Below are 16,041 nucleotides of genomic sequence, written 5' to 3'. Positions count from 1 at the left end.
GACCATTCATTGGTACTGCGACGGTCCTGAGCCCACCCAAGAAGCGATAAGATACGACGAGCGAGTTCACAAACGTAAGCCCGTCAACTTTACTTTGTCATTTACTATGCTTTATTTTGTTTTAAATTCATCCGTCATTATTTGCAGAGATGGATGACGCAAAGAGGAGAGCTTTGATCAAGTCCCAAGCCGTCAAGAAGAGGGAATCCGGCGAGGAGGTTCCTAAGGCGTCAGCTTCAGTCCCTAAAAGGAAACTGACGACAAAATCCGACCGTCCCTTTAAGCAACCAAAGGTCTCTCTTGAACTTGTGGTTGGCTTAATGGCTGAGGGTAACAAGGCCGTCACCCCAGCGAAGCAGGGGAAGGGTAAGGGATTGATGACGATCCCAGACGGTAAGCAAGAGAGACCTCCTTCCCTTCTCCGTGATGACTCCAAGTATGCATTGGAGAAGCTGTCGTCCATCATCACGGCAGAAGACTATGAAGACCTGGGAAACCATTCGACGGAGGCCATGGGGGAGACGGGCCTCTTCGCCGTCGCTCAGGTTGGTTATGTTTGTCAAATAAGTTTTTATTTTTCTTTCTTCTTGTTACTTACATTATGTGACGGTCTCTTTTCTATTTGCAGTCCTTGGTCATGATGAAGGGACTACTTGACCGGTGTCTCAACCGTGAGAGTACCTTGGACCGGGTGCGCGCGAAGGCGCAGCAGACGGAGGAAGAGCTCGGACAACTTCAGAGATGGAGGTCCAAGATGGAGAAGAAGCTGGAGCTTTCTGAGCAGGCGAGGAAGGAGCTGGAGGAGAAGACGGCCACTTCGCTGACGGTCATAGAGAATAAAGAGGCTGAGATCAAACAACTCAGAGAAGAGCTCCGTCAGGCTAAAGTGGCAGCCGTCGAGGAGTACCGATGCTCGGAGTCCTGTTTGAGCGAGCTGTCGGACTCCTTCCTCCAAGGCTTCGATGATTCCCTCCGTCAAGTCAAGAAGGCTTATCCAGAGCTGGACTTGACAATGGTCAAACTTGAGGACCAAGCCCAGACTTCTGCCCTCCTCGTCGCCTCCGAAAATACGGAGGACCTTTTTGGCGACGGTGCTGCTCAAGGAGACGGAGAGTCCGCCCCGTCGAAGGATGTCCCAGTTGCTGAAGAAAAGAAAGATTGATGCCTATGTACTTTATTTTGTGAACAATCCGTCCTTCTTTTTTATTCATTTTTTAAGACAATCCGTCCTTTTTAATTGTATTAAACATTTGCCTTTGGGGCTTTTGGCTTAAAGTTCACATATGCTTTTTATAATTGTTTGGTACTCTGTTTAAAGCTCCGTCTACCTTCTTGAGGGAGTATTTTTGTGAGAATATTTGTTAATCTGTGATGATCCGTCCACATTGCAGACTTGTTATCTTGTGTTGATTGAGCATTTACATCGGTGAGGATTTTCCTTTTCCGTCTGTTTTGAGAGGTTTATTATGCGGACCGTCCACTTTGTGGCGTTGTTCATCACTTTTAAATATATCGCGTATTTAATGGACTTGTAGAAAATTTTAACGTAGCTAGTTTCCGTCCACTTTGCGAAAACGTCCATCTATTGTATCCGTCCACCTTGGGACTTTATTTCATGTAGGACAGTCCGTCCATCTCAAGGACTTTATTTCATGTATTTCAACATCTTAGTGATCTGTCCACTTTGTGGACTAATTACATCACCTTAGTGATCCGTCCACTTTGTGGACCTATGTCTCATCACCTTAGTGATCCGTCCACTTGGTGGACTTATGTTTCATCACCTTAGTGATCCGTCCACTTGGTGGACTTATGTTTCATCACCTTAGTGATCCGTCCACTTTGTGGACTTATGTTTCACCACCTTAGTGATCCATCCACTTTGTGGACTTATGTTTCACCACCTTAGTGATCCGTCCACTTTGTGGACTCATGTTTCACCACCTTAGTGATCCGTCCACTTTGTGGACTCATGACTCATCACCTTAGTGATCCGTCCACTTTGTGGACTCATGTTTCAACACCTTAATGATCCGTCCACTTTGTGGACTCATGTTTCATCACCTTAGTGATCCGTCCACTTTGTGGACTCATGTTTCATCACCTTAGTGATCCGTCCACTTGGTGGACTTATGTTTCATCACCTTAGTGATCCGTCCACTTTTGTGAACTTAGGGTGATCGTCCCTGTAGGACGATCCGTCCATCTTGTGGACTTCATATTGTGTCCGTCCATCTTGTGGACTTATGGTTATCATCCCTGTAGGATGATCCGTCCACCTTGTGGACTTAGTGGGATCGTCCATGTAGGATAATCCGTCCATCTTGTGGACATCTATCGTTTCCGTTAACTTTGTGGACAATTGCAATGACATACATTCAAGTAGAAGATCAAAATTGCATCTGATTATAGAAATGCGTAAAGGAAAAGTGCCTGCCCCCTTGGGCTTAAAAAAGGCACGACAATATTGTAGCAAAAATAGTTAAACAGTGCCAAAAAAAGTTAATAATGCCAAAAAGTCTTAAAAGAGAAACTGGTTGTCGTGTCGCTATCACTGGTAGTATTTCCTCAAGTGCTCGGCATTCCACGGATGTGGTAGCTTTTCTCCGACTATTGTCTCCAGGTGGTATGTCCCTTTCCTTTTCCACGACGTAACTCTGTAGGGTCCTTCCCAGTTGGGGCCGAGTTTTCCCTGTGTAGGGTCTCTAGTTGTACCCATGACCCTCCTGAGTACGAGGTCTCCTACTTGGAAGCTTCTTTGTCGGACCCGGGAGTTGAAATGTCTGGACATGCGATCCTGGTATCTAGCGATCCTCTGTTCTGCTGCCGACCTGACCTCATCTATAAGGTCCAGCTGTAGCCTCATGGATTCGTCATTCCTTCCCTCGTCGTGGTTGTGAACCCTGTAGCTTGTGAGCCCAACTTCCGCTGGGATGACTGCCTCGCTCCCGTATGTCAGTCGAAACGGTGTCTCTCCTGTCGGAGTCCTCGCCGTTGTCCTATATGCCCACAGTATGCTTGGCAGTTCTTCTGGCCATATGCCCTTTACCCCCTCGAGCCGAGTCTTGATAATCTTTAGCAGGGATCGGTTTGTGACCTCAACCTGACCGTTAGCCTGAGGATGGGCAGGGGATGAGTAGTGGTTTTTTATTCCTAGCTGTGAGCAGAAATCACGGAAGGGGCCGTTATCGAACTGCCTCCCGTTATCTGAGACAAGGACTCTAGGAATACCAAACCTACATACTATGTTCCGCCAGACAAAACTTCTAATGTTCTTTTCTGTAATGGTGGCCAAGGCTTCCGCTTCTACCCATTTCGTGAAGTAGTCAATGCCCACTACCAAGAACTTTAGCTGCCTTATCGCCGTTGGGAAAGGTCCCATGATGTCCAGTCCCCACTGAGCGAACGGCCATGGAGCCGTTACGGGGGTTAGCTCTTCAGCTGGCTGTCCGATAAAATTGCTGAACCTCTGGCATTTGTCGCATCTTTTAACATAGGACTCAGCATCCTTTTGCATGGTCGGCCAGTAATATCCAGCTCGTAATAGTTTGTGCACCAACGACCGCGATCCAGAATGGTTCCCGCATATTCCTTCGTGTACTTCCCTCATCACGTAGTCTGCCTCTTCAACCCCGAGACATCTTTGGTAAGGACGGGAGAAACCTCTCTTGTAAAGAATGTCTTTTATCAAGACGAACCTTGCCGCTCGGACTTTTAGCTTTCTCACTGCCTCCTTCTCTTCAGGCAATATCCCGTCCTTTAAGTATGAAGCTATCGGCGTAGTCCAGTTTCTTTCGGATCGTATCTCCTGCATGTTGTCGGGGTCTATTAGCGGAAAGATTTGAACAAAGGGAAGTACATTACCCGGTGTTATCATATGTTCTGCTGAAGCGGCTTTGGCTAGCCGATCAGCGAGCTCATTGTCTCCCCTGGGGATCTGGACGAACGTTGCTTTTAGCCCGTCGACTCTCGCCCTCACTTGATCAAGATATCTCTTCAACCTTTCCCCTTTGCATTCATAATCTCCGTTTACTTGATTGGTGACGACTTGAGAGTCGCAATGCACGGCCACACTTTCAGCTCCCGCGGCTTTAGCTAGGTCGAGTCCTGCTGCTACCGCTTCGTATTCTGCTTCATTGTTGGTAATGGGGAAGTCGAGACGGACCATACATTCAATCTTGTCTCCTTCAGGTGACAGCAATACTATGCCGACTCCTCCAACTCGCTTATTGGATGATCCGTCGGTGTAGATGTTCCACTGGGGGGGTCCTTCTGCCCCCTTGTCCGCGTCATGCGTAAACTCAGCTATGAAGTCAGCTACAGCTTGTCCTTTAATGGCCACACGTGGACGGTACTTGATGTCAAACTCACTTAATTCTATTGCCCACAGCGTCAGTCGACCCGCGGCTTCAGGATTACTCAATGCCCTTCGCAAGGGCTTGTCGGTCATCACGTTCACGGTATGGGCTTGAAAGTAGGGTTTGAGCTTGCGAGCCGCCGTGACCAACGCAAAAGCGAGTTTCTCCATAGGTTGGTATCTTTCCTCGGCACCGCGGAGCGCCCGGCTGGCGTAGTACACGGGCTTCTGTGCCCTGTCGTCCTCTCTGATTAAGGCCGCGCTGACGGCCGCCGTGGAGACAGCCAAATAGAGGAAGAGTTCTTCACCTGGTTGCGAGGGGCTCAGCAGAGGTGGTGAAGATAGATAGGTTTTTAACTCCTCGAAGGCTCGCTGACAATCGTCCGTCCACTCGAAAGACTTTTTCAATGTTCGAAAGAAGGGTAAACACTTGTCCGTCGCTCTCGACACGAATCTATTCAGTGCCGCTACCTTGCCGTTAAGGCTCTGTACTTCCTTCACGTTTCTCGGGGGGGCCATCTCCATTATGGCTCGGATTTTGTCCGGGTTAGCTTCAATCCCCCTTTGAGATACCATGAATCCTAGGAATTTGCCCGCCGTTACACCGAATGCGCACTTTCCCGGATTGAGTTTCATGTTGTAGGATCGAAGTGTGCCGAATGTTTCCTTGAGATCTTCCAAGTGGTCTTCCTCCTTCCGGCTCTTCACCAGCATGTCGTCGACATAGACTTGGACATTCCTCCCGATTTGCTGTGCGAACATCTTGTTCATTAGTCTCTGGTATGTTGCCCCTGCATTCTTCAGGCCGAATGGCATTACTCTGTAACAGAAGAGTCCTTGACTGGTTACAAACGAAGTCTTCTCCTGATCGTCCTCGTGCATGCGGATCTGGTTTTAACCCGAGAAAGCATCCATGAAACTTAACAACTGGTGTTGAGCCGTCGAGTCGACTAGGATGTCGACCCTTGGAAGGGGATAGCTATCTTTGGGGCATGCTTTGTTAAGATCTGTGAAGTCCACGCACATCCGCCATTTGCCGCTCGTTTTCTTCACCATTACCACATTCGCCAGCCAATCGGGGTAGTAGACCTCCCTAATGAAGCTTGCCTCTTGGAGTTTGCGGACCTCTTCCGCGATTGCTTGGTCTCGTTCCGGGGCGAATACTCTCTTCTTCTGTCGGACGGGTGGAAACGAGGGCAACACATTCAACTTATGTACCATGACCGAGGGATCGATTCCCGGCATATCGTCATGGCTCCAGGCGAACACATCCTTATTGCTTCTCAGGAAAGCTATGAGCTCTTGACGGATTGCGGGTTTGGCAAGCGTTCCGATCCTGGTGGTTCGGTCTGGATTGGAACTGTCGAGAGTTATTTCCTCTAGCTTTTCTGTAGGTTCTGCCGTCGTTCGGTGTTCTTCTATGTTCAAGGCCTGGATCTGGTCTTCCACCTCCATCATAGCTACGTAGCATTCTCGTGCGGCAATTTGACTTCCGCGTAGCTCTCCTACCCCATACTCCGTTGGGATCTTGATCATCAGGTGGTAAGTTGATGTTGCCGCCTTCCAGGAGTTGAGCGTTGGTCGTCCAATAATAGCATTGTAGGCTGACGAGCAATCGACCACTAAGAATGTTACGTCCTTGGTGATTTGTTGAGGGTAATCTCCTACTGTCACCGATAACGTGACTGCGCCCAAAGGGAATATCCTACTCCCTCCGAAACCAACGAGTGGGGCGTTTGTCGGTATCAGCAGCTCCCTATCAATCCTCATTTGTTGGAACGCCGGATAATACAAGATGTCGGCCGAACTACCGTTGTCGACCAACACTCGGTGGATGTTGTAGTCGCCTGCCCGCAAGGTGACGACGAGGGCATCGTCGTGTGGATGGTGTAGGCGTCTCGCATCCTCTTCCGAGAACCCGATAATAGGGCCTTCCCTTCTTGCCATCTTCGGCACTGTGCCTGCCAATTGAACATTCTGTACCATCCGAAGATATGTTTTGCGAGCCTTTTTTGACGATCTGGCCGCACCTGTTCCTCCAATTATCATCCTTATGTCCCCCAATGGGGGCCTTGGTCGCTCGTTCTCTCGGCGGGGGTGTTGTTCTTGTGGGGGTTGATCCGTTCTCTCCTTACTGACGAACTTCTTCAATTTCCCTTGTCGGATAAGGGTTTCGATTTGTTGCTTCAAATCATAGCAGTCGGCCGTGTCGTGACCATGGTCACGGTGGAAGCGGCAATATTTGTCTCTGGACCTTTTGTTGGGATCACTCTTCAGCTTTCCCGGAAACGTCAGGGATCCTTCGTCCTTAATCTGCATTAGGACTTGGTCTATCGGGACGGTCAACGGAGTGAAACTTGTGAACCTTCCGCCCATTGGTTTTGGGCGTCTCTCCTCCCTTCGATCTCCCATCCGTCCTCTCTTCCGCCCCTGGTCCTGTCGGGGGTCCTCTTGTCTGTCCCTTTTCTTGGGTCTATCTTCTCGGGCTAACAGTGCGTCTTCAGCGTTCATGTACTTGGTGGCCCTGTAAAGCACCTCTGACATGGTCTTTGGGTCGTTTTTGTATAGGGAGAACAAAAACTTACCCCCCTTCAGCCCGTTCGTGAACGCTGCCACCAATATCTTGTCGTCGGCTTCGTCGATCGAGAGCGCTTCTTTATTGAAGCGTGATATGTAGGCCCGTAGCGTCTCCTCCTCTCTCTGCTTGATATTCATCAAACAAGCTGTTGATTTCTTGTACCGATGCCCTCCGATGAAGTGCGTAGTGAACTGAGCGCTCAGCTCCTTGAAGGTGCCGATGGAGTTTGGTGTTAGCCGGCTGAACCAAATCCTTGCTGCGCCCTTCAGGGTTGTAGGGAATGCCGTACACATAATTGCGTCCGCCACTCCCTGAAGGTGCATCAGGGTCTTGAAGGTCTCTAGGTGATCGAGAGGGTCCTTGATTCCGTCATAACTGTCCATACTCGGCATGCGGAACTTACTCGGCAGGGGGAAGGAATTGACGGACGCCGAAAATGGCGAGTCAGTCCGGTTGACAAGGTCGTCAAGATCGCTGGACACTCGCCCCTTGAGAGCGTTCATCAGTACTTCCATCTGTTCCTTCATCGCCTGCATCTCCGCGATGATGGGTTGTGGAGCTGTATCCGTCACTGAAGGGATGCTAGCGTCCCGTCGCACTTGTTTGCTCGGGGCGTTACTCTCCTGTGGTCCGTCATTATTTCTCCCTTCATCACTGTTCCCTTCTTGATCTTCTCCTTGGCTATTCACCGCCGCACTCTTTTGATTCAGCTGCTCTATCAGGTCGTGGTTTTGTTTGGTGAGGCGCTCCACGGCTGCGGCTAGTGTCTTGACCTGTCTCTCGAGGGCAGTCGTAGGGGCTTCTTCTTGGACGTCATTTGTGGTTGCCATCGAGCGCGTGAGTACCATGTAACTCCTTTATCTAGGAAATGTTACCGTACCCGGTCGTCTTTCCCACAGACGGCGCCAACTGATGACGTCGAAAATTTGTCACCAATGGGTCACACCGTACTCGCGACTCGAACCGAACCTGCACGACAAGAACAACCGACGGACGTCCTTCAGAGAACACCGGTGTGGTGCCGGCCAAAGGTTCTCCGACGGTCAAGTTAGAATTGTTCTGTTTTACTTAGAGCGTTAGAGAGGGTCAATTAAAGCGTACCTCGATTTCTGTGGGTATTAGGCCTTTTATAGTGATAAAGGGTTGACTTTTCCTTTTTGGTTTCCATATCTTTTCAATGTGGGACTCTACTCCCAATTCTTCTAAGCGTGGTGAGCAAGGATCCCCATTTCCGGATCTTAGGGTTTTTTTGAACTATGGACGTTTCGGATCATGGGCCCTTTCGATGGGCCTTCAAAGCTGGGACCATCTTTACGTAGGCCCAAGAGACCCAGTCCGTCAGGCCCATTAAGGTAAGCCCGTCAGGCCCAGTAAGGCCCAGTATTTTGTCATCTTCAAATAGGTTCACATGGAGTTCTTTTTTGATTGTTCCACTACGAATTGGAGACTAGAGAAACTTACGTTGAAATTGAAATTTAGCATTTTATTTTGTTTTTTTGAAATTAAATTTATCCATCATAACCAAATTTGTTTCTCCTACTATTGAATTTCATATTCTCAATCTAACAACAGATAGAAACATAGAAAAAGGAAAAAAAAAACACTTACATGGACCTAATCAAAGGTGAGGTAAGGTACCAAATCTAAAATGGAATTAGGTTGCACAACCATAGAAAAGAGCGTAATACTTGAGATGGAAGGAGGAAGGAAAGGTGAGGTTATGCGAGAGGAGGGAGACCACCATGGCAATGGCTGTTGCTTGGAGAAGAAAGCGCGGCGTGAGGCAGGATGCCACTATCTCTAGGGAGGGTGGTGGCTGGGCTTGGGTTTGTTCAATCCCTCTCTCTCTCTCATGGGTTTGTGAATCTCACGTCAGATTGCAAATTGAGTTTTGATTTGGAACCGGGTTAGGATTAGGATTTCTTCTTTGTTTCTTACGTGTAAATTTTAATTTTGTAAATTTTTAATAAAGAGAAATGCCACATCATTAAAAAATGTCAAGTCATTATTCTGTTAACCACGTAGGTAATATCACTAACGGAAGTTAACAAAATGACTTATATCGCTTATTTTGAAAACTTAAGGGACCAATTGCGCTCACAGGATAAACTTGAGAGACTAACATTATAGTTTCGTCTAAAATTTAAAGGCTAAAAGCTTAAAAAAAAATCAAAAGATTTTTATTATTTTGTAGATTATTTTAATAATCCTAATATTTGTTTTAGTTTTGATTAAAAAAAATACATAATATATTTTCATCATTTAATTTTTTTTCCTTTTATTTTTACTTTGTATTTTACTACATTTCGCGAGTTTATTTTATATTATATGATTTTTTACAATCACATGTAACTTTTTTTTGAGAATGTAATCACATGTAAACTTACATGTTAATGGAAGTGAAATGCTATAGGTTGTACTTAAAAGAGGAGTTTTTGACTTTTGTGAAGGAAACGTCGTCGTTTTGCTCTACTATTAAGCGCCTCACTTCGACTCCTAAATAAAAAGTCTCCCAATTCCAAAATCAAACCGCCCCGCCACAAACAACCGCCAAACCCTTCTCTTCATCACCACCACCACCAGGATGGTCCAATTCCACGAGCAAATAATCGGAGAACTTCTAGAAGACCCGAACGGCGGTCTAGTAGTCCTCTCCTCCGGCCTTTCTCTCCCAAAACTCATCTCCTCTCTCCTCCACCTCCACTCTTCCACCACCGGAACCCTCCTCCTCCTCTCTCCTCCGTCTCTCAAATCCCTCATCCTCCACCACCACCACTCTAACCACCCTCAACTACCTTCCGAAATCTCCGCCGAATTCCCCGCTAACCACCGCCTCTCTCTCTACTCCTCCAACTCCATCTTCTTCATCACCCCTCGCATCCTCATCGTGGATCTCTTGTCCAACAAGCTCTCTCCTTCTCTCATCTCCGGCCTCGTCATCCTCAACGCTCACTCTCTCTCCGAGACCTCCACCGAAGCCTTCATCGTCCGCATCCTCCGGTCCTCCAACAGAGACCTCTACGTCCGAGCTTTCTCAGACAAGCCTCACGCGATGGTCTCCGGCTTCGCCAAAGCCGAGCGCACCATGAAATGCCTTTACCTCAAGCGCCTCCACCTCTGGCCGAGATTCCAGGTCCACGTCGCGGAGGAGCTCGAGCGGGACCCGCCGGTTGTGGTCGACGTCAGGGTTCCGATGACGAAGTATATGGTTGGGATTCAGAAGGCTATTATTGAGGTTATGGATGCGTGCTTGAAGGAGATGAGGAAGACTAATAAGGTTGATGTTGAGGATCTGACGGTGGAGAATGGCTTGTTCAAGTCGTTCGATGAGATTGTGAGGCGGCAGTTGGATCCGATTTGGCATACCTTGGGGAAGAAGACGAAGCAGCTTGTTTCCGACTTGAAGACCTTGAGGAAACTCTTGGATTATCTCGTTAGGTACTTGTACTTGCTTTGCTCAATTCATTCATTTCGAAGAAACTTACATTTTGATCACTCTTAATAAGCGAATTCACTTCACTAGATTATACTTTCAAATATGACTTATATTTCATTCGTATGTGTATCGTGAATTCGTGATTTATTAAGTCTAAAGATACCATGAATTTCGTGACATTTTTCATAGCTATTGAAGTAGCACTGATGGTGTATATAAAAGTGACGTTAGTAGTAATCCAAGTGAAAAAAGCTATGAAATTTGTTGTGCTTGTAGCATTGCTGATTATGATTTTGCTGGTAGCTTTAGTTTCCAGTGTGTTAAGATTTTTATTTTTTATGTTTTTTAATCAGTATGATATGCGTGCACCCAATGATTTAGAGTTTATTGAACAATGTATGAATTTGAAGGAATAGTTGGATTGTCTTTGTGGATGAATTGATTTTTCTTTCCGAGTTTCTGGTCAAATAGATTGTGATTTGAGTCTTTGGAGTTTGTTGTTGGATAAAGAGTTTCCTTTTGTTCTATTTAAGAACTTGAGTAGAGATATGATGGTTTTTGTGATTACTTTTGTGAAAATACTTGGGTAGGTATGATGCAGTGACTTTTTTGAAGTATTTGGATACGCTGAGGGTGTCGGAGAGTTTTCGGTCTGTTTGGATATTTGCAGAGTCGAGCTATAAGATATTTGACTATGCAAAGAAACGGGTATATCGTTTCGGGAGGTCAGATGGTGCGAAACCAAGTGGGCAGGGTAAGAGCGTGACAGGCAAAAAGAGAAAATCAAAGGGGGATGACAAGAATGAGAAAGAAGGTGAGTGATTGTTATTATTTTTACTATTCTGCTTTGCTCTGGCTTCCATGTGTATTGTTCTACTTCATTTTAGCTTAAATTTTGAATTTTGTCATCAAAGACATTAAAAAAAATTTAAGAGGGCAAGTAAAATGGAGGAATAGTGGTGCACTGGTGAGCTCTTGTGAACCATTTTTTTTCTTTTCCTTTTTAACTCTTATTCTTTAAATGAATATGTGGCAGTTGGTGGTACTTCATCAGCAAGTACAAGTAGTGGGCTAGTTTTGGAGGAAGTCTTGGAGGAGGCACCGAAGTGGAAGGTGTTACGTGTGAGTGAGTGAGTTCCATTTTCTTTGCAATCTGTTGGCTATTTTTTTTCTATTTGTTGCAGAACATTTTTTATTTTGCAACCTTATATTCGTAAGCGATTAATGTGTCCTACAAAGGAAAGATAAGCTATGATTCTGTCCTGATGATCATATTTATTTTGTGTTTTTAGTTTCTCCTATTGTTTCAGTTTGATGGTTTTAGTTCCAAAAACTTTGAAGGTGTTGATCTTAGAAGTCCACTCTAAATCTAAGAGTTACAATTTTATTACAGGAGGTTCTTGAAGAGATAGAAGGGGAAAGACAAAAGCAGAGAGAAGAGTTTCAGGTTGAAGGTGAAGAAAATGATAGTGGTATTGTTCTAGTGGCATGCAAAGATGAACGCTCGTGCATGCAGCTTGAAGAATGCATCTTGAACAGTACACAGAAGGTTTTTCCCACATTCTCTTCTTATGTGTTAGATTTCCTTGTATTCTTTAGCAGTATTATATTCACTTTGTATCACACTTGTTTGTAAGATTATGTATTTTTTTTTTTTTTCAAATATCATACTGTAGTCTAGTCAATTGGCTAGCAACCCTCAGACCTAAGTTAAACCAAGCTTTTGACATCTTGAGGATGTTTTGAAGGTTTTATCAAAGCACAAATATACGCTTCTTGTTTCCTTCAACATAATGACCACACACACACATCCTTTACTAATACTTATCCTCATTGCACTTTCAGCCCACCACAAATATTTGTGATTGTAGTCTTTTAACTGATAAATACCATATCTGATAAAAATATGAAATGAAACTCATTTATTCTTCTATGCAATGAAATTCATTTGTACCTGGTCAAAGGTTCTCACAGATTTTTACATGCACTGAGAACCTGGTTGCATTTTGGTAATAAATCTTTTTGACTATTTCGAAAACTAAGTGAATGATACACAACCTTAATTGACTTATAATTGGTTATTAATTAAAACCTATGACTCTAAATTTATGTCGAATAGCATGTGTTCATTTTGATAGACTTGCATTTTGCATGTTCAAGATTTCTTTCAAAAGCAATTCCATATTTGATCAAACAGGTTTTTAAGCAACAGTATGTAAGTAGAACTTTTGGTAATATTGCTTAATAAAATTTTGGATTCTCTTAAAAAAGATTTGTACAAAGAGTTGGCTGGTATGGACTTTTTGGTGAACACTTTTATCTTTTTTCCTTTTTTTTTTTTTTTTGGGAAATTGATAATGAATGGATACATTAAAAATAACTATTTAATGTTGCATTTCATGCTGAAGGTCATGCGTGAAGAATGGGAGAAGTACTTACTAAACAAAGTAGACCTGCGTGACCTACAAACACGTTATAAAAAGAAACCAAAGGATCCCAAAGGTTTTGGGGTTCTTGATGGCATTGTCCCCATAACACCGGCGCAGAATGCACAGGCTAGCAGCAGCATAAACAAGCAGGAACATGATGCACTTTTGGCTGCCGCATCAGAGTTAAGAAATCAAGCTAAAAAGGATTGTGCTATTGGAGATGATCCGCAGCCTCATGATGGCAGCAAAAAAGGTGGAAAAGGAAAAGGGAAGGGAAGGAGTAAGAAAGGCCCGGCTAATGTTCAGAGTCCTGGGAATAAAAAGGCAGCAAGGAATGATAAAGTTGAAACATCAGATTCAGAAAATGAAGACAAAAAAGATGAAATCAATCCAGCCACTGTAGACAAACCAATTCTTTGGAAGCATATTCAAGAGTCTAATATTACAGGATCCAGAACTGCTATGCCACTGCCACCGGTGCACTTTTATGCCCTAGAAAGTGATCAGCCTATACTGGACACTTTGAAGCCCTCTGTAATTATTGTATACCAACCAGACATAACTTTTGTCAGGGAAATTGAAGTTTATAAATCTGAGAATCTATCAAAAAATTTGAAGGTTTACTTTCTTTTCTATGAAGATTCTACTGAAGTGCAAAAGTTTGAGGCTAGTATAAGGAGGGAGAATGCAGCATTTGAATCTCTGATCAGGCAGAAATCAATGATGATGATTCCAGTTGATCAGGTATGACTTTTGTAGTTCAGTTTGTTTTTTAACATAGAGGATGTTCTTGTGGACTTGTCTGTCATGGTTATATGTTTACTTACAATCTATTGGTACCGACCATTGGCATTAATCTTGCATGCATTCAGAACAAATTCAACAAGTTGCTAATGTGAATTCATTCGTAGCTGATAAATTACCATTTGTCCTAAAAGCTTAAGCTATTAAGAAATTGTGAATTTAATCATTTAACCATAATTCTAACACTCCCCCTTATCTGTGGTAACGTGGAGATAGGGATTGAACTCAAGATCTCTTGCTTTAATGCCATGATAAATTACCAATTGTCCCAAAAGCTAAAGTTATTAGAAAATGATGAATTTAATCATAATTCTAATAGTAGCAATAATATTTTGTATTATCTCCATTTTGAACATCCTAAAGTTATAATTTGGATGATTCTTTTAATGCCCTTAAAATGTTTTCTTGAAATTATGCAGAGTTGCCCCCTCTCACCTTTTGACATGCCAAGCCTGATTGTGTTATCTCCTCCTATTCAAGTGAAATAGATGATTCTCTAGTTCTTCAATACAGATCTCAGTGATTTTAGCGTGTCCATGAAACAGAATTTTGTTTGTCTATTTGGATTTATGAATTATTCTAGCATCATATAATAATTGAAATGTTGTTCATCCTACATTTTATCCCTTCACAATCAAAATTAAGTACTTATATGCTTCTGTATGTTGTGGGACTCACCTGGGTTTGAGTCAGGATGGGCGCTGTCTGGGATTAAATTCTTCTGTAGAGCCACAAGCCTCAAGTTCCCAAAACTCAATAACAAGAAAGGCAGGTGGAAGGAAGGAAATTGAGAAAGAGATGCAGGTGTCTGTTTTTCTTCTTCCTCTGCGATCTCTCTCTCCAGATATGCATATTAGGAATTTTATTTTACTTTATTTATTTTTTCTCTTCTCAGGTAATAGTGGACATGAGGGAGTTTATGAGCAGCCTTCCAAATATTCTCCACCAGAGGGGTATGCGCATAATACCAGTAACCTTGGAAGTAGGGGATTATATTATCTCACCATTAATATGTGTAGAGAGAAAGAGTATCCAAGATCTTTTTATGAGCTTCACATCAGGTCGCCTTTACCACCAAGTAGAGACAATGGTCCGCTATTATAAAATACCTGTTCTCCTGATTGAGTTTTCACAAGACAAAAGTTTTTCATTTCAGGTAATTGATATACATTTATGAACAGAAAGCCATGGTTTAGGCTTCATATTCTGCTGGTTTGATTTTTTAAATTTTGGTTTGCAGTCTGCAAGTGATATTGGTGATGATGTGACGCCAAACAGTATTATATCGAAACTTTCTTTGCTCGCTCTCCATTTTCCCCGTCTGCGAATCATCTGGTCTCGGAGTCTGCATGCTACAGCTGAAATATTTGCTTCACTCAAGGCAAATCAGGATGAACCCGACGAGACCAAAGCAATGCGAGTTGGTGTTCCCTCTGAAGAGGGTATTGTGGAAGATGATGTGAGGTAAGTTGTGTAATTTTAATTTGGTTTTCACTGCCAATAGTTGAGTTTTTCAATCTGATGCTCCTAGAGAGAACGGGGAGAAAAATATGGTGGTAACTACCATTAGCTGGGTTATAGGTGTGGATCCAGAACCTTTTTCATGGCTGACTCAAAGTGAAAACTACTACAAGTTTTGGTGGTGGAAATGATCAAAATTAACAGTCCTTAAGCAAATAAGCATAAAGATGATTTAATTTTGTGAGGTATGTTTAATAGAGCAGGTGGTACACCTGAGGCCTAATGGTGTGTGCTGCAATAGAAAAAGAGGACCTTTTGTTCTTGAGCCTTACAGGGGTTTGAATTAGTCTAGTTAAGTTGCTTGATTTCACTTTTTATCTAGTATATGAATTTGATGGTATGTTACATCATCTTTACAGAGCTGAAAACTACAATACATCTGCAATTGAGTTTCTGAGACGACTCCCAGGTGTGACAGATTCAAATTACAGGGCTATAATGGATGGATGCAATAGCCTGGCAGATCTCGCCCTTCTTCCTGTAGAGAGATTAGCTGAACTAATGGGTGGTCAGAAAGCTGCTAGGACTCTCAGGGAATTCCTTGATGCAAAGTATCCAACCTTGTTATGAGGGTTAGTAGCAAGTCATCCAGAAACGACACCTAATTAATTCATTTGTTTGGATATTTGATTTATTCATTAGTGCATTACTATTGAAATTTTGTATTTAGGGTTTTATGAGATCATTGTTGTTGTAGTAGCCTGATTGGCACCTATACCCCGTCCCCGTGTTGCGGGTCAAAACTGCCTCTTCCCCCTCCCCAAAGAGCCAAAGAAAAAAGAGGATGATTAAGGTCTCCTCTATGGTTCCCATGTATTGCTGGCTGATCCATTGTAATTGTAATTTTTAAATTAAATAGATTATCTGGCCGTTTCATTGGCAATCTATTGAATGCCTAGAGTGTGACATTTAGACT

The 16,041-nt window shown here is 43.8% G+C and overlaps 2 protein-coding genes across 3 annotated transcripts; both read left to right on the top strand.

The window, feature by feature from the left end:
* LOC126708446 (uncharacterized) lies at positions 1 to 1,414 on the top strand. Its single transcript, XM_050408242.1, has 4 exons — positions 1 to 74; positions 148 to 545; positions 629 to 923; positions 1,392 to 1,414. Exons 2-4 carry the CDS (start codon positions 150 to 152, stop codon positions 1,412 to 1,414), a joined length of 714 nt encoding a protein of 237 aa, XP_050264199.1. The 5' UTR covers positions 1 to 74; positions 148 to 149.
* An 8,008-nt stretch (positions 1,415 to 9,422) lies between these two features.
* Positions 9,423 to 16,041, top strand: LOC126707977 (DNA repair endonuclease UVH1). 2 transcript variants are annotated; one of them, XM_050407756.1, is made up of 9 exons: positions 9,423 to 10,373; positions 10,962 to 11,185; positions 11,408 to 11,493; positions 11,765 to 11,920; positions 12,780 to 13,544; positions 14,298 to 14,408; positions 14,500 to 14,760; positions 14,845 to 15,068; positions 15,186 to 15,429. In XM_050407756.1, the coding sequence occupies exons 1-9, from the start codon at positions 9,520 to 9,522 to the stop codon at positions 15,223 to 15,225; spliced, it is 2,721 nt and encodes a 906-aa protein (XP_050263713.1). In that variant the 5' UTR covers positions 9,423 to 9,519; the 3' UTR covers positions 15,226 to 15,429. The 2 variants fall into 2 exon arrangements, with proteins under 2 accessions (XP_050263713.1, XP_050263712.1); XM_050407755.1 differs by lacking the exon at positions 15,186 to 15,429 and adding an exon at positions 15,485 to 16,041 and having other exon boundaries at positions 9,424 to 10,373.

The sequence above is a fragment of the Quercus robur genome, chromosome 12 (assembly GCF_932294415.1).
Source record: "Quercus robur chromosome 12, dhQueRobu3.1, whole genome shotgun sequence".
Taxonomy (NCBI): domain Eukaryota; kingdom Viridiplantae; phylum Streptophyta; class Magnoliopsida; order Fagales; family Fagaceae; genus Quercus; species Quercus robur.
Note: the sequence above shows the minus strand (reverse complement) of the source record. Positions and strands in the feature narration are given on the sequence as shown.